This window comes from Artibeus jamaicensis, unplaced genomic scaffold, assembly GCF_021234435.1.
Source record: "Artibeus jamaicensis isolate MK-2021 breed Jamaican fruit bat unplaced genomic scaffold, CSHL_Jam_final scaffold_916, whole genome shotgun sequence".
NCBI lineage: Eukaryota > Metazoa > Chordata > Mammalia > Chiroptera > Phyllostomidae > Artibeus > Artibeus jamaicensis.
The window spans coordinates 30,447,469-30,471,892 of record NW_026522059.1 but is presented as its reverse complement, the minus strand read 5'-3'; the positions used below and the strand labels follow the sequence as shown (position 1 = coordinate 30,471,892).

Sequence of the window (24,424 nt, the reverse complement as noted above, 5' to 3'; positions counted from 1 at the left end):
GCAGCGCCCCCGGCCCGAGGCCGCGTTGGCGGTGACGCGACCCCGCCCTCCCGCGCCAGTCCGTCTTTCGGCTCTCAGCTTTCGGTCCGCGACAGACTTGGTCCAGCCGTCCGGCATCCCGCTCGCTGCGGCTCGTCACCTCCGGGGTCCCAGCCTTCACGGGCCGGGACCGCCGCCGCCGCAGGACGGGGAGGCGGGCCATGGCGTCCTGCGTGGGGAGCAGGACCCTGAGCAAAGATGATGTGAACTACAAGATGCATTTCCGGATGATCAACGAGCAGCAAGTGGAAGACATCACCATCGACTTCTTCTACCGGCCACACACCATCACTCTGCTCAGCTTCACCATCGTCAGCCTCATGTACTTCGCCTTCACTAGGTGAGGCGGGCCCGGCCGCGCGGGGGGCGCGCCCTTGGGCCAAAGGAAGGGGTGGACGGGAGGTGGTGTAGGGAGCATGGCCCGGGCTGGCTTCGAGTGAGGAAGCGGGCTGGCTCTCCTCGCATACACTGGCACTCGCAGACCCGCCGCCCACATAGCTCCTCACCCGCCCGGTGACTAGCAGAACACCCATCCCTTGCAGTCCTTCTGCACCTGCGTTTGCCCCTACCCTCCAGCCCCAAGCCCCTGTCTATACTACCTCTTCCCTTATGGCGCCTCGGGCCACCTCGGAACACTCTCGGGGCATCTAGCCCGAATGCCCCCTCTCCTGCCGCACTCCTCATCGCTTCCTATTCACATCACGACACCGGCCCCCTCCTCTCCAGTCCGTGCTTCTACCCAACGCATTGCATGAATCATCTCGTATGCACCACTTTCAGAGCCTACCAGTACAGACTGAAAACACCACAGTCCACAGCGTCACCACGCACCAGGCCCAGGCCACAACCCAGACCCTTTGCCGTGGAACTCCTCCAGTATTTGGCACGACCCCCCATGTAAAAAATGCACTTTTGAGGTGCACTACATCTCCCGTATGCACTGCACACAAATCAGCTAGCATAACCCTCTCCCCAGCCTCAAACACGACCTCCTACAACAGAAACTGTGGACACACATATCGCAGTGGACCTTCCTCCTAGCACTAGTACCCGTCATCTCTCGTGTACATTGCTACATAGACATAATGCATCCTTAAGCACCTAACATACTTGCTGAAATGAGATATTGTCAAGCAATTGTAACAATGCCTGGTGCATAGTAAAAGCTAAGGAAGTGTTAAAGTCATAAACCTCACCCAATGTAGCACAACTCGCTTTCCCCCTGAAAACGCACACACTCTCAAAGCACTTCTAATACATACACCTGTGAGTAGCAGCTAGCCCCCCCCCATCCCTTGACACCCCCACCTTACAACTCTTTGTCACTGAACATGTGGCCTCCCAACCCCATCCCAGGGAACTAATTCATCTCTGGTTCATGACACAAAATCCGTGGGTCCCACTTTCAAAGGATTTATGTTTTCTGAATGAACCTCCTTAAAGAAAGGAAAGGTGTGCCTACCACGCCATTATGGCTTAAAAGACCAACCCAGAGAAGTGTGGTTTTGGACCCAGAGAGTTGTTTTCAAAACTAGCTGTGTATTCTCTGTTAAGTTACTTACCCTTTCTCTTAGCCCCAGGATCCACACCTGTAAAATGGGGATGAAATGTATACTTAACTCATATAGGGTTATGAAGAGTGAATGAATTTGTGTGAGTGAGCCTAGCAGAGTATTTGATGTACAATGCCTGGTTAATATCAGTTACTTCTCTCCCAACATTTTCATCCAACAGTCAATGGTTCTCAGTCCAGGTCAGCAAAAAATGTGCAAGAGTACACTCAGTGATGACAAGCGTTGGGGGAACTTCTGGTATTTAATAGATGAGCATTAAGAGTGCTAAGTGTATTATAGCACATGGGACAGCATCATGCAACAAAGATGAATTGTACATATGGTCATGTGTGTACATGTGCATGTGTGCACATGCACACAAGTGCCAGTGGCACCTCCTTTGGGAATCATTGCAGTTTTTCAGATTTTCATAGAACTGATCATATTCTCCTACACTGCACTTATTCCTGACCTCCAAAATTCATTTGACTGTTCGTTTTTGTTTCCTGTTTATCTATTGTCGTGAATCTACCTAAAGCTATAAGCAGGTGTGTCCAGCCTGCAGCCCCGTGTGCCACGAGCCGCCCAGGATGCCTGTGAATGCAGCCCAACTCAAAATCGTAAATTTACTTGAAACATTATCAGATTTTTTGTGTGTGTGATTAAGTGTTGCAATGTATTTAAGGTGTTGCCCAAGACAACTCTTCTTCCCGCGTGGCTCAGATATGCCAGAAAATTGGACACCCCTGCAAGCATATATAACAGTTACTTACTTTAATGTTGGAGGATATAGCTGCTATTACCATAGTCTTCTGCCAATGCTGTGCTCTAGGGTAAGACCAGACCTTTGCACAGTGTCCAACCAAGAACACATTTATGGCTTCGGAGAGAAATCAGTCTTGTCCCTAATTATGGTTATCCCTCATCATGTCCTCTGATTTTACAACTTCATTAAGCTTCGTGGTCACCGAATTTTGCTAAGCTTCAGTTTTCTTATCTGTATGTAAACTGAAAATATCTGCTATTTCCTCACAGGGTTTTCCGTCATGAGGTTCACTTTGCTTATTTACTTATTGGTAATTTGTGTTTAGCTCAGTGCAAATAGTAAGTGCTCAGTAAACATTAGCTGTTATCAGTATATCACTTTATTGTATGTGAACACCTTCTAACTTGTATTTGTCCTTGATTGAAGTTGTAGGATGGCCTGTAACTGAGAAAAGGGAGAAAGGCATTGGGAAAGTGGACGTTGCTTTGCTTGGATGACACACAGGCCTGTTTCACGTTAACTTTGGTTTAACGTCATCTCAGGTGTGGATTGGCAATGATGGGATTAGTGCAGGAGTTTCTTTGGACATTAGGAAGGCAGTCATATTTTATCTTAAATAATGAGAAACAAGAATGAGCCTTTTGCTTCAACCTTTTTTCTTTAATGTTATTTTAGACCCCTTTGGAATAGATCTCTCTTTTCTAATACAGAAAGTCATGTTCTTCTACAGTATATTCTGTCAAAACATGCAGTAAGTAGCAGCAGTGAAACTATAAGAAATAAATATGAGTCTTAACAGCTTGTCAAAAATAATAGAAAAGGACATAACCTAGATTTCAAACTATGGCCTTTTTCAGAAATGATAATATTATTTCTTCCACTAATCTCATACAGAGACAGAAATTACACACTGAAGAGCTAATTAATAATAAATTTCACCTTATGTAAAATCATAAGTACCATTATTAATCCAGTAAGTAATCATTATTTCCTACTCCTGTTTTGTAATGATTTGTAATCCTTTGAAGTGACATTTTACAGTGATAGCTCTATCTTCCTCCTCACAAATTACAAGCACTCGTTAGGAGGTGTCTTTGAATCTTTGAGCTTGCCGAGTAGACCTCATGAGCAAAGTGCACCCTCCTGAGTTAAAAAATAATTTTTAGACAAGAAGTTATCGTTGAAATTAAATGGTGGCAGACGCGTCCAAGGAACGTTGCAGGGGTCTGATCCCGTTGTGAACCTTGTGATAGAGCACTTTGCTCCACTCCACTTTGGAGAGATGGCAGCCCGTGAGCGGCAGCACAACACTGGAGCGCCAGTAACATGAGAAAATGGTATCATCCTCTTAGAGACCGTGAGACGAGGGGAGAGAACGGCTGTGCTCACCAGGGCAGCCAAGTGCTTCCACATGTGCGTGGCCCACAGCACCAGTTTCACTGCATTGCAGAAAGAGAGTCGAGTCGTGCACATTTTCACTTTGCCCTCTTAGATACATTTTTGTATTGCTCAAAATAAAAGATCGAAAGTAATGACTTCTTAAATGAAACTAATGCTTTCTTGCTCTGTGGTCTCATGTAACGATTCTCTCCGGTACCTGATACTTACTTTGTAACAGAATTTTAGTCAGGTGATGGTTCAGTGCAGTTCTTTCAGTAAAACTTTAAAATATGTCTCAGAGCTTGTTTTTTGAAGACTAGTAGTCTAAGCAAATAGCAGATAGAATACTGTCAGGGTGTCACGTTCCCAGTGCATGAGCAGTAGTGCCTGGGACATGTCACATACTCCAGGGGCACAGCAATAGTTTAGGATAGTGACAGATTAGGTACCTCACACAGAAGTCTGAGACAAGTTTGGATTTGTCAAGTAGTTCTTTTGTTAAATAGCAACTAGGCCAACTCACTGTTGAATCATAGCATGTAAATGTCCCGTCCCTATCACTGTCGTTAAAAATAAAACCAGATGCTATCGAATCATTCTCCCCAAGATTTGAAGAGGCTCATTTTGCTACCTTTTAAAATAAGGATTTCTATAAGTTAAATGCTTTTGGCATATGTTTTATAAGTTTGTTCAGCCAAAGTGGGGCAAGGAGAACCTTTGTCTTAAGCTCAGAGTATAATAATTACCGGAGCGCCTCATATTTACTCTGCTTACAGAGATTGGTAAACTTGTCCATGCTGAATGGCCTTGGTTTCAAACACTCAAGCTTTTGATTTGAAAACACCAAAATCTACTAAATCGAATTCACAGCAGCCCACCCCTCTTTCAGAAGCACTTGGCAATGAAACAGTGGAACCAGCCTCTCTAGTAGCACTCGTCCAACAGACATCGTCACTTACGTAGAAGAGATCACCTTCCTGCAGCTTGCTCTGCCCTGGGGATCTCATCCTGTCCAGGCCGGGTTTCTCCTTGACATGGAATTAAGGAGATGGACAAAGGCAGGGAAATGGACATCTTGGATTTGTTTGTTTGTTTGGTTGGTTGTTAATAATGACTCTACTTCATTTCCCTTAGTGGCTTTGTGTCGTATCATCGGGACAGAGTTCCGCTTCTGTGTCCCTCCCCTTGTGGAGACCTGCCAGCCTTTTCTGCTCTTCTCCTTTTAGACTGCATGGACCCCGTTAGAAAATGTCTCCCGGCACTGCTGACTCAGTCATCTCAGCCCTGTTTCCTTCACGTACATCGTGTTCTTTCTCTCCCCGTAACGGAAGGCCTGGCTGTCCTTGTTCCCCCAGACCAGCTCTGTTAAGTGACGGCCCACGGGGGCTGTGCACTGCAGTTGAGCCGGCCCTGGAGGTGAACAGAGCACACTGTTCAGTCGTACCCTCTAAAGAGGTCCAGTTGACAGTGACCTCAACATTTCTCCTCCCCACTTCCTATTTGAATCGTGTTTTTAAATTGAATTTACATAAGCATACTTTATGTCCTTTCTTATACTTATTTCTGGTGTTTTATGTCCCTACTAAGATGATCAATTTATTGAAGGCGAAAACGCGTCATATATTTCTTTGGCATCTTCTGTAGTGATAGGCACCTGGGTGACTTCAGATATTTGGTTTAGGTGATGTCTTACCCCAGAAAGTTTATGTGCCTAGAAAGTGCTGCCTGGTGTTTAGCATTTTAGGTATAATTCTGTTACAAAGTATAATATAGTTTATCTTGTGATGTAATCCCCGTAGCCCCAGATTTCTGTAGGGAGATTAGCAGTTTTTCAGTCTCAGTGAATCCAGAAGCCAGGACTTGTCCAGTCAGCCCGACTGCTTCCTGAGCACCTGGTGGAAGTCTTTCTAGCAGTTCAGCAGTCCGTGTTCCATCCAGCCGGGGTCCCCGCCATCACAGAGTTCATCAGTTTACCTTCACCGGGTCCGACTAGGCCGTTATTGCTTTCAGAGCTCCCCTCTCCCCCATACCCGGCCTGAGCTCAGCAGACCCCTGGCCCTTGGAGACAACATGCCCCCAGGCCTTCACTCCATCTCCCTCCAGTCCGTTTTCCACAGGGCTGTCCCCGTGACCTGTAAAGGGACTTTTTAAAGGCACAATTGTGATGCTCTCTGCCCCCTGCTTCTAGCCTTTCCCAGGACCTCTGTCACTGGGAAGTGCTAGCTGGACCCTGAGGTCTTTCATTATGGAGCAGGTCTGTTTCCAGTGTTAGCCTGGCCCCGTCTGTGCACGGCACGCACAGCAGGCCCAGACAGTGCGGGGCGCCAGCCCCGCATCCTGTGCCAGGTTGGCACCTCTCCAACGGGGGAGCACCTCCCGCCTGCCCACCAGCCCATGGCATCCTCCACAGCCCACCTGGGTGGTCCCCCTCTCAGACACCTGTTTTCATTGTTCCAGGAAACACAGAGGAAGAAATATTTATATTCTTCCAAGCACCTTTTATTATAGGACCTCTCATGTTGTAACATTTGTTTCTATATCAGTTACTACAGACCAAATATCTTAATCTTCCTGATACACACCCAATAAATGCTGAATGAATCAAATCCAAGAAATACAGCCAATAAGAACTTAAAAAAATATTCTTCTTCTCCTTTAGTCAACATGTTAGCTATAATTCTTGGCAAGGATCACAGCTTCGTGTAAAGTGGAGTAAATGTTCAGAGATAAAACCAGAGGTAGTTAACATCTGTCTATGTTGTAACCTAGGACTAAGTTTTCCACTGAGAGACAGGATCCTTAAACAGTGTCTGGCTTCATAAACACGACCCTGCCTGTGCTTCTCAGTTTCAGGGACTCATATTAAAGAGAAGGAAGGAGACAATGGGAAGTTGAGGGGCGGGGGTGATAATCAGCCTAGCAGCTTTAGGAGGCAGGATAAAGGTGGGGCTGTCTTGTCTGCCCAACTCAGGGACACAGCTGAGTCCAGAGATTGTATGTCAGTGAGTAGAGTTTGCTGTGATTTCCTGAAATCTCCTCACCCACTGCCTGTAGTCAGAAATGAAACTAACACAATCTGGGTCCAAAACTTTCTCTTGAGTGCAGACTTTTTTTTTAAACTTTGTTTATACATTTCCTGCTTCTAGGACAGTCGGTCTTCCCTGGGTGGTTCCCTGTTCTGGTGGAAAGAGTGGTTGGGCAGAAGTTGAGGTGTTTGAATATTTGCTTGGTCACTGAACACTGGGACAGGAAAGTCACTGTCACTGGAACCCTGTGGACTCAGGCTGTGATTCATCTGCATGTTACCTGAGTTACTGGGCCCACTCAGCCATAGCGCCCCGCCCTTTCTGGCACCCCACCGTATTGAGAAAGCTCGCTCTGTTCCCAGCGTAGTGCTGGGTACCGGAGGTACTTTGGAGGAATAAGATAGGACCTGTGCCGTCTGGATCTTAAATTACAATTTTATTGTCATCTGTCCATTTGTATTTTCACTGTATGTGGCCAGGGCTACCCAGCATGCTTCTGGAGCACCTCCTAAATTTAGCAGAGAGAAAAAAAGGAAGTGTCTGTCTGTATCATATCAGTGAATGTAGCAATCTTGACCTAGAGCCAGCATTCCAGAAGCCCTGGCTCCTACTTCCTCTCCGTCTCTGTGTGTAACTGCGGGCAAGATGAAGCAAGAGCTTTCTTTCCCTTGTTCTTCACGTAAAGGTAATCCCCACTCCCACCCCTATACTGTTGAATAAAATGCCAGTTGGGAGAGTTCTTTGCAAAGTTCAGAGTACCAGAGACTGACAGACACTGAGACAGTTGTTCTTAGGAGCTGCAGGAGACCCAGGAATTGAGAAGTCAGGGAGTTGTCACAGCATCACCACGGAAAGCCTGAGTCCTTTTGTCTTTGTTGGTGTAAAGCAAAATGTCTTAGTGGAGCAGGACTCCTGAGGCCAGGAGCAGTTGAGGGGGGATCGGGCGGCCCTGGTCGAAAGTTCTGATCTTCCCTGGAGTTGGGAACCTGATCGCCCCCTCAGAACGCCTTCAGGAGCAGCCCCATGAGCACGACCACCCATGTGAACAAACAATCGTGCAGTCTTTTGGGAGGTGGGGTATCAGGTTCATTAGAGGCAGTTCCAGCAAATAAAAAAAACACAACAAACCTTTTCTTTCTGGCTAAAGTAAGCTAAGATAATTTACTTTTATGTCTCATTGTCCCTTTTGATTGTGATTCTTTCAAGAACAAGGGCCATGTCTGTTCATTTTTGTCTTCTCAGCAAACACCCCCTGCCCCCCACCCACTGAATAATGCCTTCCCCAGTGATAGATATTAGCCACATGGGGGAGCGAGTGGACATAAATGAAGGACATTCAAACATTGTGAACTAATAACAACCGACACTTGCTATGTGTCAGGCTCTGATGTAAATACTTTACGTGTGTTGTTCTTTTATCCTCACCACCCCGTGAGGTGGAACTCCTGCTGTCCTTGACATACAGGGTGGAGGAGGGGTGGTGGGTCAGGTGGAAGCCAGGGCACAGAGAGATGGTTTAATCTGCCCAAGATCACACAGGCTGATGAGTGTTGAAGCCAGAATTCCGGCCCCTAGCCCCCTCAAGGGTGAAAAAGCTTGAACTTCAGAGCCAGGCCCCATCAGGAAAATGCAGATTGTGATTATTCCCCCCTCCTAGAGTGATATGAAGGTAGAGAGAGCTAATGTGCAAAGCAGCTGGCGTCCTGAGTGAGGCACAGATATGGGATGTTCAGAGCTAACTGGTTCTTATCCCCAATCGGGTTTTCTGTAGTCCCCAATGTGGTCTTGTGGCCTCTGTCGCCACGCTTCTCTTCATGATTAACCCTGGGAAATTTCTGTATATCTCAGTGTACGGTTACGTCTCTGGCTTGTGGAGAGTTTAGAGAGGATGAACTCCCAGCAGGCCATGGAGAATAGCCCCTGTGTGGTCAGGTTGTCTGGAGGTTGGGGGCGGGGAGGACTGGACAGCCTTACAAGTCATGCACTCAGTTCTTCCTAGGCCCCCACCCCTCTGTAAGGGACTGTGGGCGTACTGTGTCCACTGGAGAAACTCGGGCTGTGAAGCTGGGCTGTGTGTGATAGGACTCAGTTTCTCCTTAACCTCGCCCACCGCCCACCAGTCTTTGATCACAGAAGTTTGCCCTGCCTGTTCTGTATACTTTCAGTTGATCGAATGACCTTGCTGTCCATCTTTGATACATTTTTTCCCCTAACTAGACAAATATAAAACTGCCAACTTTTCAGAACCACTGCTATTTTATTTGGGTTGTTTAATTGACTTCCCCCCCCACCCCACCCTAAAACTGGGCCATCCATTGGATCTTCTCTTTCCAGTAAAGTTACTCAAAATTTACAAAATTACCATTTCATTGTTATATAACTGTATTTATCACTGTTTCCAAGTTCTTATAAATGTAATGTTGATTTTGTTTTTAGGTATTTTGACTAGAAGGTAATTTTAAATAGAGACTGATTTACTAATTTACTCTGGCCATTTATTTAATTAAAATTTTAATTAATTGACTTTTTCTAAAAGAATAGCATGTCCGCACTGCTTGATATCCAGGACATACCAAAGGGAAGGTGTTGCAAAGCCCCTTTCCTCCTCTTTAGAGAAAACCATTGTCACTGTTTCCTGGGGACGTTTCCAGGGACATTCTTCGCAGCTGTAAGTACAAGCCACAAGCTGTGTACATACACACACACCCCCTTTGTATACAAATAGTGCTTACTATCCCCACTGTTCCATACTTGCTTTATTCCGGATATCTCTTAACTCATTCTGCATCAGTTAATTCGTGTCAGCGTCTTCATTCTTCTTATGGCTCCTGGTATTCCGTTATGAGACGGGACCATAATCAGTCCCCTTTCGGTGAACATTTAGCCTCTTTCTAACCTTGTGCTAATACACAGAACGCCCCGCTGCGCAACCTTGTGCACATGTCATTTTTGCGCAAACGATGGCATATCTGTGGGGTAAATTCTCACACGTGGGATTGTTGAGTCACAGGTATGTGTGCATGTGCAAATTAAACATGTCGCCAAACTGCCCTCTGTGGAGGTAGTTTTAGTTTATACTGCCACCCGCGGCATGTGGGAGGGCCTCTTGGCATTTCTTCACATCCTTACTCGCTAAGTCGTTCAGTTCTTATCTTTGTCTGTGACGTGGATGGGAAATGTTCTCTCAGTGTTCGTTTGCCCATCTCTTACCACGAGCGAGGCTGAGCATCGTTCACTTGCCTCAGAGCCTCCGATGTCCCACGCCCAACTGTCTCTTCATGTCCTTTGCCAGTTTTTCCATGTTTTTCTGTATCCAGTTGTTGTTGTTCTTTCTTGTCATTGATTGAGGGGCGGGGGGGGCTCTTTCTATATTAGGAAAATTAACATTTAGCCTTGATCTGAGTTGCAAATATTTCTTTCCTAGTTTATCATATTTTCTTTACTGATTTCTTTGCTATACAAGTTTATCTATTTTTCTTTATAAGTTTTGAGTTTTATGGAGTATTTTTTAAAGGATTTTATTTGTTTTTAGAGGTGAAGGGGGGGGAGAGACATTGATTGGTCTCGCACACCCCCAGCTGGGAACCTGGCCCACAACTCAGGCATGTGCCCTGACTGAGAATTGAACTGGCGACCTTTCAGTTTGTGGGACGATGCTCAAGCCACTGAGCCACGCCAGTCAGGGCTGTGTCATACTTTAGAAAGGTCTTCTCTACTCTGAGAGTACTGTATTTTGGTTTTTAAAAATGTTACCATCATTTCTTCTAGAAATTTTTTTTGGTTTTTTACTTTTATTTTTTGAATGAGGCAGCAGTATTGCTTTCTTTTGTTTTGTGACTGACAAATTGTGTGCGCCATCAAACATTCTGATACGATCCCAGTGTGTCTAATGTGAGTCACACTGGTTCGGGATGATGTAATTTTTTCAGGAGGCAGCTTGTCATGAAGATCATCCTCGTCAGGGTCTAACAGACCTGGTTTCAAATGCTGACTCTTCAGTTTCTTACCTACACAACCTTGGGCAAGTTATGTAACCTTCTGAGCCTTCGTTACCACGTTCGTAAATTGATTGGGTTTTCTAGAGTTACTGATGTGGCCTTGTGGCCTTTGCAGCCAAGTTGCTTCTCACGATTAACTCTGGAAAATCTCTATTAACACCTAGCTCTGCAAATGGGTAGTGACAATTAGAGATAAGGTTTACAGACTGCCATTCAGTGCCTGTCACTCAGGAGATACTTGATGAAGAACAGCTATTCTTACTGTCTTCACCATTACCAGTATCAGCAGTGGGATGCTGGTCTGAGTGAGGACTTTGTGTCCCGTCCCCTCCTGGTGTGTGGCCATTCTGCAGTAAAAGCTGTTGTTCCTGGAAATTGGCTTCCCTGTTTAAGCCAGAGGGCCTCACAAGTACCCTGATAATGATCTGGCTGGCATTCTTATCATGCTGGCATTCTTAGGGCTGTGCATAACATCTGGGCAGATGTTAAGTCATTACAGTGGCCATTAAATAGGATTGCATTTTGCTGCCAGAGGAAGCCTCTCCGATTCTGTAGTTGGGTTCTGTAATCAGGTCTACGTGAAGTCAACAGTCAAACGTTATTTGTCCAGTTTCGGTGTTAGTGCTGTTTGGCCATAGAAACATTTATGATACGATTTCTTATTTTAGTGCCTTAGGTTCAATCCTGTCAGTCTGGAAATTATTTAAAGGAGTGCAGAAACTTACTCTAAACAGAAGTTGATATCTAATTAACTTCTGGGTTTTTTTTTAAAGATTTTATTTATTTATTTTTAGAGAGAGGGGAAGGGAATGAGAAACAGAGGGAGAGAAACATCAGTGTGCGGGTGCCTCTCACGTGCCCCCCACTGGGGACCTGACCTGCAGCCTAGGTATGTGCCCTGCCTGGGAATCAAACTGGCGACCCTTTGGTTCGCAGGCCTGCACTCAATCCACCGAGCCACACCAGCCAGGGCTAGTTAACTTCTGTTTTTAAAACAACATCCCAGGGCCTAGTCTCGAATTGTGTAATTCAGTAGTATTTTGTTCCACACCTCTTTATGTTCTGATGTTCTGAATTTTCTTTATGCTAACTTGGTTTTCTTCTAAGATGTTTTTGACATTTTTTTCTTCATTAATGTTTAGTCTTAATTTAATATCGTTATTTGTCTTTTGAAAGTTTTTTCACTGCAGTCCTTTTCCATATAAACTAAGGTTTTTGTAATTATTTTAAAATATATTGCTATGTCTCAGTATCTCTAAAATATCTTTTTTCCTTCTTTTTCATCTCGTTTTCTGTCTGCTCATCCTCATATTTTTATTTTTCTATTCTTTTAAAGATTTATTTACTTATTTATTTTTTAGAGAGAAGGGGAAGATAAGGAGAAAGACGGGGAAAGAACATCAGTGTGTGAGAGAAACATTGATCTTGCTTGCCTCTTACATGCCCCCAGCTGGAGACCTGACCCACAACCCAGACATGTGCCCTGACTGGGAATCGAACCAGTGACCCTTTGGTTCGCAGTCTGGCACTCAGTCCGCTGAGCCACACCAGCAAGAGCTCATCCTCATATTTTTAAAGCAAACACTTAACTCCCCTTTCCCAAGCTTCTTAGTAATTGTCAATAATTCAGAAAATCCTACTGTCTTCTATTTTTCTTTTCCCTCTTTTGTTTGCTTCTCTTGAGTCCCCGATATGTAACTAGACCCTTTTTTAAAAATGTAAACTGTCAAAACCTAATTTTTCTTCTCCATCATCAATGTTAAGAAAATTTTTATTTGGGGATTTTTACTTGGTTTTATACAATACATTTTTCTCCCTTATCAATAATTAGTCCACTGATATCTGCTTGAGGGCCTACTATGTGCCAGGCTCCGAGGGTACAAGTGAATAATTCCCTGCCTTCAGGAGTTTACTTTCTGCAGGGAAGGCAACATATGGACCATCAGGTGGAATCATTTCAGTTGCGCTATGGAGGAGCTGAATGCAGTGATAAAGTAGAAATGACCAGGCGTGATGGGGGGAAGCTCATTTCTCCCCTTTATAATTGTCTTCTGTTTTGATTTTAAATGTTCTGTTTTCTCTTGATTTTTCCTTTAACATTTTTTTTTTGCTGATGCCTTCATGTTACTGCACATCACTCCCCTTTTCACTCATCCCTTCGAATGCCAACTGCCCACGTTTGAGGTCGATGATATAATCTCGTTGCATGGTGTCCTACCTCCTTATAATCTTATGTTTTCTTTCTGATTCCTGAAAAGTTTCTTTGCCACAGACTATATCATGAGGTCATTTTTAGTTATTCTTAAAACCAAAAGGCATTTCTTCAAGATAAACCTTACCTTTTGACATCCTGGGTATTTTTTTTTTAACACAGTGATTCTCAAATGTCTGAGCAGAGTGTGTGTTGGTCGGTAAGGCTGCCAGTTGCCTTTCTTGTAAGAACTGGACTTTATTGTGAGATTGCATGTTTTTAGGAAATGATCGTGATTAGTGAGTAACATATGTAACAACTTTCCTCAGCAGAATAAAGTTAGCAGTTCCCCTGTTCCTGCTACGCACTGGTTTTTACAACATGACACTGACTCCTTCCAGGTTTGGATCTGAAAGTGAATACTCAGTGTTCTTTTTCTCTTCTCAGGGATGACTCTGTCCCGGAAGACAACATCTGGAGGGGTATCCTGTCTGTCATCTTCTTCTTCCTCATCATCAGCGTATTAGCTTTCCCCAATGGTAAGTGATGAGCTGCTCTATCACTTTTCTCCTGTGCATCGTGCCCTTTTGTTATTTTTGAGATGCAGCCACCTAAAAGATGAAAGGAAAAGGTGGACTGAAGACATAGTCAGAGCTTTGCGTGTCAGGCAGTTGGGGCACAGGCGCTGGAGGCAGACTGCCCGTTCTGCCGCGTCCTAGCTCTGTGGCCGCGTTGAAAGTGCTTCAGTTGCTCCATAAAGTGGAGATAACGGGTCGGTACTGTTGTAAGGGTTAACTCGATTAAGACATGTTCCGTGCTCCGAATAGTGACTGAGAAATTGCAAGCTCTCAATGAATGTCAGCTGCTGGTCTTGTTGCTATTTTTGTTGTTATCAGCGAGTCATAAATGCACAATTATTCAGTTACTGCTTTTTCTAAGGATAGGGTCAGTGCTGTAATGAGTATTATTTAATGTTCGTTGTCCTAAGTGATCTTTTATCACAGTAAAACTTTGCTGATTATATATTTGGGCCATGAGTTTTCATCAGCAGGTAAAAAAGACAAAATTACTGTGAATTTTGCCCCCATTGTGATTAAAGAGTGAGGCAAACACTTTGTTTAAAAAACTATTTTGGTATTCTGCCATACTTGTGATTCATCCTTTCCTCTGAATTTGTCCTTTACAATTGCTTTAATTTTTTAAATTCTATTTCATACCTTCTTCCTAGAATATTATTATTCTCTATAACCATTTCTTCGTGTTCCCTCCTGTATCCTATTTCTTTTACAGTTTTATTTTGAAATTGTCTTTTTTATGAGTTATGCTCCATAAGCCCATGTAGATCTTGAGCACCTAAGGTGTGTTTCTTCTCTGCCCCATGTATTTAGTACAGTGTAGTATGTACTATAAGAAGCTCATTCTGAATGTCACTGATTTAGTCCTGGAAACGTACCAGGGAATAGGATTCCGGTACCAGTTCCAGTGTGTGTGTGTCGGTGGCACTGTCCTCCCCCAGCAAGCAGTGCTGCAACACCAGCTGGGTGCCCTGCAATTCAGCACAGTTCCGACACTGTCTGCCCAGAGATAGTGCCAGATCCCATGGGTTAAGGGCTCAGACCCCTCTTCCCAGGCCGGTTGCAAGTCTGAGTTGTTACCTGCACTTCTGACTGAACAGCTATAAATTAGAGGTTCCCATTACCCACTTGGGTTCCATTAACTTGCTAGGGAGGCTCACAGGACTCAGGAAAGCAGTTTACCACTAAATGAACCTGTCAGTTCATTACGAAGGCTGTTCATCAGCACACAGGGAGCTTCCATGCCTCCTTCAGGAGCACCGCTTACTGGCGGGTGCACGAGTTCGCCAACCGAGAAGCTCTCCAAACCCCATCATTGGGGGTATTATGGAGGCTCCGTCACAGGCATGATTGACTAAATCTTTGGCTGTTGGTGATGGAAGTCAATCTCAGCTCTCTCCCCTGGACTAGGTCAGGGAGTAGAACTGAAAGTTCCAACCCTCTAATCGCACGGTGGGCTCCACTGGCAACCAGCCCTCCCCTTAGGTGCTTCCCAAAAGTCACCTCATTAGCATAGCAAGAGGCACTTTATTGCTCTCATCACATAGGGAATTCCAAGGGCTGTAGGAGCTCTGTGTCATAAACAGGGACAAAGATCCTGTTCTAAATATATATTTATTGTAAACCACAATAGCACACAGGGCAGAGCCTTGAGGCTCTTCAAGATGGTGGGATTTTGTTCAGTATTTTTGCTTACCTCACTCTCTGGTTTCTTTGCTGGTAGCGTAATAGTCCAACTAGCAAACCCATGACTGAATCCTTAAGGGAATGAATTGTCGTAGATACCCAGGTTATTGGGCAGCTGACTTTAACTCTCCAGCCACTCAAGCTTTCAGATTAAAACATTTTTTTCAGTGACAACTTGCTGTTCTAGTCAGTGCAGGCTGCTTTAACAGAATACTTTATATAGACTGAGTGACTTAACAGAAGATTCGTCCTGAAGCAAAATCTCTCTCCCTCTGTAAACCTGAAACCAGACAAGTTATGTGCTTCCAAAGTGCAAGAGTGGGGCAGGCCCAGGGTCCGCACTTCTGCTCCACGAGGGAGGCCTGGGGAAGAAGGGGGGTGGCGGGCCCAGAGCAAGCCCAGAACCTAGGAAGGTGGGTCCTCTGAGATCTTGAATCAAGAGCAAGAGCTCCTAGGGTTTAAGACTCTTGGTTCAGTGCTTGCCCACTGAGATCGAGGTGGAGGCTGCCGGCCGCCCCTCCACGGCCTCTGCCCTCTGAGCCTGTGACGGAAGTGACAGCCCAGCCTGGACGATCTCTGAGTCTCCCCTGGGGTCCTTGTTCAAGAACAGCCCACGTGCCTACTCAGTAACTCTGTGGTTCAGTCCTGTGGGGTCTAAGAAGTTCAACAGTCTTTACATGGGAATTGGTTTCAACGTAGGAATTTTGGGCGGGATACAAACATTAATACTTGCATATCTTGTGCAGATGTGGCAAACACCGTTTAGCCTTTCCGTGGTGATTGAGGGTTCTGAGAATGCATAATTATTGGGGAATGACGACAAGAGCTCCATGATATGGGTAGGTTATGGAATCAATTGACCTTACTATAGAATTCACTTTCCAGGGAAAGTCCCTGATGTCAGACTGCTTTTTGGTTATTCACCAACTTTCGTTTCCTTCCCAACTCCAACACTCAAAACCTTAGAACTTGTACATTACATAGCCTGTCCTCTCGTTCAGCGGTGCCATGTGTAGTGCCAGTGAAGTGGCAACTCACAGCATAAATCATCTCACGTGCACTGCAACCACCAGAGGCCGCAGGTGGCCCCCCTGAGCTCTGGAACCTGGCCCTTTCATACAGAACTAGTGTAAGAGTATAGCCCAGTGCAAGCAGATTGCAACCCCATCGAGGTGGGACACCAACACAAGGCCAGCTGCCACTGAAGACCCAAGGGAAGGTGAGCAGGTGACATGTCAGGTGGTGGTGGTGACTGCCACTGTTGTCCTCAGCCAGTCCACCTTCTGCATCCTGTGCTGCTCACTTCCTGTTGTCAGTTGATGACAGGACCATTATTGGTCTGTGCCCTCTGTTTTTATTTCTTATCTTGTCTGTCTCCAGGCTTACTACTGCTCTTATTATTATTTTTTAATCAGAGCGGAGTACATGCTTAGGAAATTGATCAGTCCAAAAGTATCAGGTCTGTTCTTCAAGTCTTCTGCTTTCTTTGGCTGTGTGTTAATTTGTTGCTTAGTTCTTAAGGTTTACTTCTTTAATTCTTCACACTTTGAAGGTTCTGTCTTGCTTTTTTTTTTTTTTTTTTTTTCCATTTCGGAAGTCTGAGAATCCTAAAAGATTAGCCTCTCAATAGCCATGATGTTACAGCCATTTGTCCACGAGGCTTTAGCAGGAGCTGGGTTTGGGGGCTTCATCAGCAGGTGTTTTTCTTAAGGTACCAAAGGCCCTGAATGTTGGGGGCCAAAATCTATTGGAGGTGACGTTTTGCATGGTTTCTGCCAGCTTTTCCTCTGTTTACTAGTGAAATCCTCTAATCTTCAAAGTCCACGTAACCTGCCCAGTTTCTGATGTGGAGCTGAGCTTTTGTTTTCCTCTAGAAAGATAAAAGTTAAGCTCATTTTATGCTCTACTCGTCCTGGCTGTGGGGACTGTGGGATACGTACAAAGTGGGGAGGTCCCGTGGGGCTCACCCCGTTTATCCAGCTCCATGCGCAGCTGAGAAGCTGAACCCATGGTTGTCATTCATCCACAAGAGGTCACTGGCCACTTGACGTCAGCCAGGGTGAAGGCCCCGGCTCACACATTTTCCTTTACTCGGCATCGCTCTGCTCATTTCTCGTATTAGGTTCATTGTGAATTGTTTTATCTTCCTCTGCTTCTCTTCCTCTCCATCAGTCTCTGGCTTCTCCTGGGACTGTGGTCTCGGGGTCTTTGCTGGCCTGTACAGGCTGCTCTGGGTCCTTCAGAAGGCCGGTGGCGGATACGCCCATACCCTCCTGTGTTGCCAGTGTCGTCCACGATCAGCAGAAGCCAGCGGATAATCTGAAAGTCCCTACTTTCTCCTTTTCCTGCTGCCTTCCTGCCTTCTCCTTTTCCCCACCACCTCTGTGCACGTGCTCACACACACTCGTCTGTAGGCAGGACATTCCCCAGACAGGGTTTCACACAGACGTGGAAAAGGACAGTGGCACTTCAGGACTCTTCGTAAGAAAGACAGAATGTTAGGGGAGGGGGCGTTAAGAGGGATTCTCCAGAAGCCACATGTACTGTACACAGCAAACGCAGTGTCCGCCTTGTTTTCTAAAGGTCTGTTTATGGACACAGTAGAACTGGACGTTTTGCACATTAAAGAATGTTATTGAATATGTTTAGGTTAGGGGTGGCTTTAGAGATGCCATAGAGATGATGGGGGAGTTTGCTGGGCCGCTGGGGAAGGTTGCTCCCCAGCTCGGTGGCTGTCCCCTCCCAGAGCCAGCATTCAGGGCTCAGTCCTGTCCGGGAGGCACGATGCTGGATGGCTGCTTCTCCGGGTGGAATAATTATGACTCTTCTTGCTCCAGTCTTGTCACCAACATTTGTCTTCTCCTTGAAAGGCACCTTTGAGGAAGTTCCTGCAGTGAATGGCATTCCCAGAATGATTCTGTTGGCAACTTCCAATGCGTTTGTCCTTGACCGAGTAAAGGCTGCACTGTGTGCTTGAGTAGAGGCCTAAATGTGATTGTGTCCATATGTCTCACATGTGTGAGTTTGTGTATGCCATCTGCATGATGGAATTGGTCAGTTCCTACAGGAAGGGGCCCTGTGATTTTTTTATGTTTTTGTTCAGGATCTAAATAACAAAGAAAGCCCTTGACTTTCTCCATAGGGTTTTATGACAGTCAGGATGCTTTTGGCCACAGGTAATAGGACCCCCATTTTAAAAGGAAAATGCTTCTTTCATACAGCACCAGAAGTTCCCAGGGAGAGTGGTTCCAGGTTGGCTGATCCAGCAGCTCAGTGACGTGCAGAGATGCAGGTCCTTTACCTTTGTCTGTTCCACCGCCGTTAGCATGTTGGTCCCAACCGTGTGCTTTGCTGCCCTCGTGATCTGGAGGTAGCTGCTACAGTGCAAGACCTGTGTTCGTGGACAGTGTCCAGCAGAAGAAAAAGCCCTTTCTTCCTGTATATATTTTTTTAAGAGTGAAGAAACCTTTGCAGTATACCAGCTCCCAGTTCTCTTTGTTTAGGACTGGGTGGCTCTGCAACCAGAAATGCATAATGCCTGGCGGGGTAGCCACGTCATAGACCTCCAGTAGGTCTCACAGTATGAAAGAATAAAAGGACAGGATTACCTCTATGAGCCTAGAATTTACGGGATATACAGTATATGGGAGTGGAGTGGATAGGCAACAAAATTTCTTTGATGGTCAAAGTCAACAGGACAAGTAACAACAGGCTTGGGCTGTAGAGTTCCTTCCTTCAGCCCTGTAAACAGACATGGAGGGAAAGACCCTGCAGTAAAACTAGGGAAGGAAAGTCTGCTCGCCACCGAACACTTCTCTCCTGCCATCCTCTTCCATCCCCTTCTCTCTTGGTTCCCTTAAATTTTTGTTTGTTTCAAATACTACCTCCAACCCATCACAGCTACTGACACTCAGATGTAAGGGTAATTTTAACGACAGCACTGTATCATTGGAGCGTAATTATAACTGTATCACTGGAGTGAAACTGGAAACCTGTTTCAGTCTCCAGTTGGCTTTGAGATTTCTTTCAGCAGTTGACCTTCTGGTGCACTTTTCTGGCTTCTGAAGGCAGCCCTGAACTTCCTCCCCCTTCTGCACCACCCAAGCCTGCTCTGCACCCCAGTGCCTGGCCCACAGTGGCCTCCCAGGGAATGTGTGTTGAATTAAGTGACCAACCTGTCAGCAAAACAAAAAATCACCCTGTTAGCCCTCTCTTTTCCTTGACTTATCTGAGAGAGAAAACACCATTCAGCACTTCTCTCAGGTGTTTTAAGGAGGGTGAAATAGTAGTATTTCTTGATTTTCCTGATTTTATCTTAGTGTTTGTCCTTCAGGCTCATCTGACTTCCGAACTCAGCATGGTGCTAATTACATCTCTGAGATTTGAAGGTGATCCAGAAGGTTCACTGTCTTCTCAATTTAAAAAGTTCTTGTCTCCCCTCATTCTCTGTCCCCTGCTCCATTACTTTTTCTTGTTAAAATTTTTTTCTTAAGTTTAAAATTTGCATAGAAATAATCTTATTCACTTTTCTAGTTTTTTAAGAGACGTTTGAACTTTAGTAATAATAAAATATCTTATAGTCTTGTCAATTATACCTCACTAAAGCTACAAAAAATAATAAGGGGAGAAGCCAATTAAGAGGGCCTGAGGGCACAAATGTAAACTTGTAGTCTTTTTAAACAGAATTACACTTCCCTGAGTTTGGACCTTTAAGCCTCGGTGCTTTAGGTATAACTGTTGCTGGCAAGTCAAGCAGCAACCTTATTTTTAATCTCTGAGGTCATTTTTTAGCTGCTCTGCCTCTCATGATGAGGACATTTGGTTTCTGTTTCTTTTGAAATTAAACTTGCTTTTAATATCTGGTTAAAATTAGGAATTCTAATGTAGGGACTGATGAAGAAGATAAAACGTGTAGTTTTTAAATGTGCTTGGTGAGAGAGCCAGGGTCCACAACCAAACAGCGCCCCTTCCTTCCTTCACCACACTCCCAGAAGCCTTCCTCATTCCTCCCACACGGTCACAGACAAAGAAGAGTGCCTCGGGTGGAGGTCCAGACGCTTCCAGGCAGCTATTAGCAGGTTGGAAATAAAGGAGGTAAGAAGTACTCCAGGCAATGGAGCGCATCAGGGGAAGAGAAGGAACCTTCTCTTCACTGGAACCCTCGGAAATAGTTGCTGTGAGACCAGCTCTGTGGGGAAGGCTGGAGGTGAAGCGCAGGTTCAGAGGAGATTCTGGGCGGCGCTGTCTTCCCAGGCAGATGCAGGCTGTGGAAAGCCCGGCTTCAAAAAGGTGACTTGATTGGAGTAGCCAAGTGCGGGCGATCCAGTGAGCACGAATATCAAAGCTTATGATAGAGAAAAATGCCAGCCTCATTTTTGTTTGTTTTTTAAGTATAATAATACTTTTAGTAATATTATTATGTGATGGTGAAGATGGTACTCTTAGCGAGTGATGTTGCTGGAATGCACTTCTAAGAAGTGGGCCGATTTGAAGTTTGCTACTGAAAGGGCCACCTCACTCTCTCCAGGGCTTCATCTCACCTTCTGTGGGTGAAAGACGCAGATGGTTCCCGCCAGCCTGTTCCCACCAGAGCACCGTGGAACTGTTCTTCTGTCTCTTCTGAAACCCACCGTGTCCGATCTCTAAATGATTTTTTCAGATCGAGTATATTTCAGTTTGCAAAGCTGAAAGGGCATTTTTTAAATTTGTACTTTTTCAGAAACATTGTGAGGTGATATTACAATGTATAAGTGGCAAATCTAGGGAAAAAAGAGAAGAATTCAATTAGGGGTTAAGTCAGGACTTAAAAATCCAAATAGCAGTAAATAAAATGAAAATTCTCTTTCCAGACCCCGAAACAGTGTTCCTGCAGTAGGGGTAGTCACCAAGTAGCAGGGGAAGTGCCTCTGGGCTGAAGCAGCCTTATAGGTTGAGAGCTGTTAGGCCCTCAGCTCCAGGTTCCTCAAGCACCCTGTCAATCCTCTGGTGCACGCTGGAACACACTGCCTAGGGGCGGATAATGGGGCGGGGGAGGTTTTCAGAAAAATGTGATCCCAGGTGGAAGAGGCCTTTGGAGGCCTTTCTGCTGGTCGATGTGAGGCACCTCCCATCAGCTCCCTGGCCTTTCCCTGGCCTTCCAGTTTTCCCTCACCCCGCTGATCAGTTCCACATTGTGGGGCCTCAGCAGCACCCCCGAGAGCCTGCTTCTCCCAGGACTGTCTCAGACCCTCGACTCACCCCCCAGTCTCCCCTCCTGAGCTGACCAAGGCCTGACAGAGTTGATGGAGAAGAGAAGTACATATGTGCTCTCTGGCCGGAGTGACGTCCTGTGAGCTGTGTGACCCTGGGCTGCTTTCTCAGGTCTCAGTGTCCTTACCTATAAAATGGGGACGAAGGTACCACCCTCCTCACCAGCTGTCAAGAGAACTGAGAGGTGTGTGAGCCCCCAGCCTGGTACACAGTGAGTGCTCAGGAAAGCACTGCCGACTATTGTGAATTAATGTTATGATTGCTCTTGAGAATAACATCGTATGATATTAAGCGTCGATTGGGCATGCAATTCTGTTGCAAGCTCAGTGAAGTTTAGAGAAGGGCCTTGTAAGAGGAGACCACAGAGAAAGCTGGGCTCCCCGGTGGTGTCTGAAAGGTTAATTCAGTGGTATGGATGAAGTCACATTTGCAGGCCAGAGAGCCATCATCATTCATGGTGACAAGTCAAGAGCATCAACCAAAACTCAGTGACGAACAGCATTTGGAAGAGAAAATTACTTAAAAGATGGCAGTGTTAGCCGTGAGTTTTCCAGTGGTGTTTGAAGAAAGTTAACCATGTTATCTTTCTTCAGTAAGATAACAGTGTCTAAGGAGATAACTTGTTATCTCCTTAGGAAGATAAGGTGCTTAACCTAAAACAGGCTTCGGGTTTCTCCACTTCGCTGTGCTTTCCTGAGAAAAGAGGCGGTGATTAAAAAGAATACAGGTGTTCCTCGATGACTGAGCCCTCACTGTCAGATCACAGAGATTGAACAGATTTGGGTAAACTTTTAAATAAATCTTTGTCTCTGAGTTTGTTACAGAGCTCACTGAAACTGCAACCGGGGCCCGTTCACGTGGTGCCTTGGTGTAAGGCCCAGCAATTAATGCTGGAAGGAGCGTATCTTTAGATACAACCTTCCAACCTTCTGGGAGCCCAGAACACTCAGGTTCTGAGTCCAGTTTTCTGAGACCCAGCATGGCTTGTCCTCCCCACCTGGTTCTGAGCCCCAGCCCCAGGGTTTTCCACGTCCTTGTCTGGAATACACCGCGTTGGTCTCCGTGTAAGAACGCAGGAAAGCCTGTGCTGCCTTACGCTGGATCATGGTGATACTCAGGAGAGGGCACAGGTCTTAGTAGTCCAGGTAAAACCCAAGCGCAGCAGGACAACATCTTGCAAGGGAGTCCTTCGCAGCTCCGGAGTCAGCTAGAGCAGGCATGATCACAGCGGAGGTGCATGGCAGTCCCTTCCCACAGAATGCGTGGCAGAAGCTCTCATTCTGCTTTCTAAACTCCTGCACTCGCAGGAGAGAGAGAGACAGAGAGAGATACAGAGATACAGGTGCCTCTCGTGGCTCTCCTACTCCCTTTCAAAACACATTGTCTAGAGAGCGTGAGTGGCCACGTGCTTAGTTTACGTATTCACCCCAAACTCCCATTTCCCACGGAGCTTTCTGCTGCTTGCTCAGGGAGGTGCAGTAAGCTTTCCCATCCCCCTACTGGAGTTGGGGGTTTTCCTGTATTCCTGGGGGCTTCTTAGCCTGTACCGCTTTCTGAACCTCGTTCCACACCCGCTGTAAGTTCTCACTACTCAGCATCCAAGACTCAGATACCAAATTCATTCGGATAAAGCAGAGTCTCACAGACCTAAGTTATTTTCTGAATTCTCACCATCGATACTCAGGAACTGAATAGAATTGGATGCTGAGGATACTTGTAACTGGTTTTCCTAATGTGGACTTGATTTGAGACAGGATGGTGAGACGGTAGGAAAACGTCTTGGCTAGTGGAATGGGGAAACTGAGACAGGATAGAGGAACACGGTGACTGAGCCATTTATAGCCAGGTGCAGGTGGTCACCAGGGCGGAAGGCCGCAGTGCCCGGCAGGGGACAAAACTGGCAAAACGAGGACTGTACCCCAGGGTACCCTCTCCTCTACTGGCCTTTCCTCCCTGGAGACAAACATTCAGGCCTCAGTTGTGTTTCAGCTCCAGGCCCAGAAAAGCAGTAAAACCAGGTGGGTGTTGGCCAGAACCTACTTCAATGACTGCCCTGGCACTGACCAATCAGTGGAGACCATGACCCTGAAAGGTCACACCTGGAGAACTAATGAATGTTCTACTGAACCCTCCCTCCCCTGAGACCTTTCCTAAGATTCCCACCTGCAAGAGAGCTAAAAACCTTGTGACAAAGGACTCGATGTGCTGCCCCTCTGGGGAGCAGCCCACTCCATTACCTTTTCCTTCTTCTCCCACTTCTTTCCCCACAGGCACGTGTCTCCTAAACTCTAAGGCAGTGGGCAGCTGGCAGCTTGTCCCAGGCCGATTCCCTGAACCTGTCCCCAAAACCCCCTCTTCTCTGACTCCCCAGTGAGCTCAGGCAGCCCAACCCAGGCTCTCCTGTTTGTACCTTCTATGCTAAGCCCTTCCTTGTTTCACTGTCCCCATCTTTAATAAATGGATCCTCATAGTCATCTAGACTCGTGTTGTGAAATCTTTCCTACATGAAGTCAAGAACCCACACACTACAGCTGGCCTTACGCGGGCCTGCTCCGGGCCAGTTCCGTATGGTAACCGATTCATGCAAAGCAAGCAGTTCAAATGTTTTAATGTAGTCTGTGTAAGAAGAGATGGATTTTAGAATGAGTTCCAGACTGAAAATTAGTTAGCTTTGCTTCAGATTCCTGGATGCAGGCAACAGAAGCTGACAATGTTGATTTGAAGAAGCCTGTTAGCAGGATATTGGCGGGCTCTAGGAGGAACTGTAGAAGGCTAGGAGACCAGTTGCCAGGAAAGCTTCTAGAAACTGGTGTCACTCAGAACTGGTCCAGTGAGGACACCCTAGTGAGCATAGACTATAGTCTCTGCCAGTGTCACTTCTTCAGTGAACTCTAATGGAACCTCCACTGCCACAGTCAAGCACTATGAGAAGTGCCACCTCCCCACCACTGTCTCTGCTGG

General features: G+C 45.9%; 1 protein-coding gene across 1 annotated transcript in view; it reads left to right on the top strand.

The window, feature by feature from the left end:
• The first annotated feature begins 51 nt into the window (after positions 1-51).
• PTDSS1 (phosphatidylserine synthase 1) overlaps positions 52-24,424 on the top strand; it is a 66,458-nt gene continuing 42,085 nt past the window's right edge. Inside the window, exons 1-2 of the mRNA XM_037131093.2 lie at positions 52-379; positions 13,401-13,492. Of these exons, the coding sequence (XP_036986988.2) occupies positions 201-379; positions 13,401-13,492 (271 nt within the window). The 5' untranslated portion in view covers positions 52-200. The remainder of the gene's footprint in view (positions 380-13,400; positions 13,493-24,424) is intronic.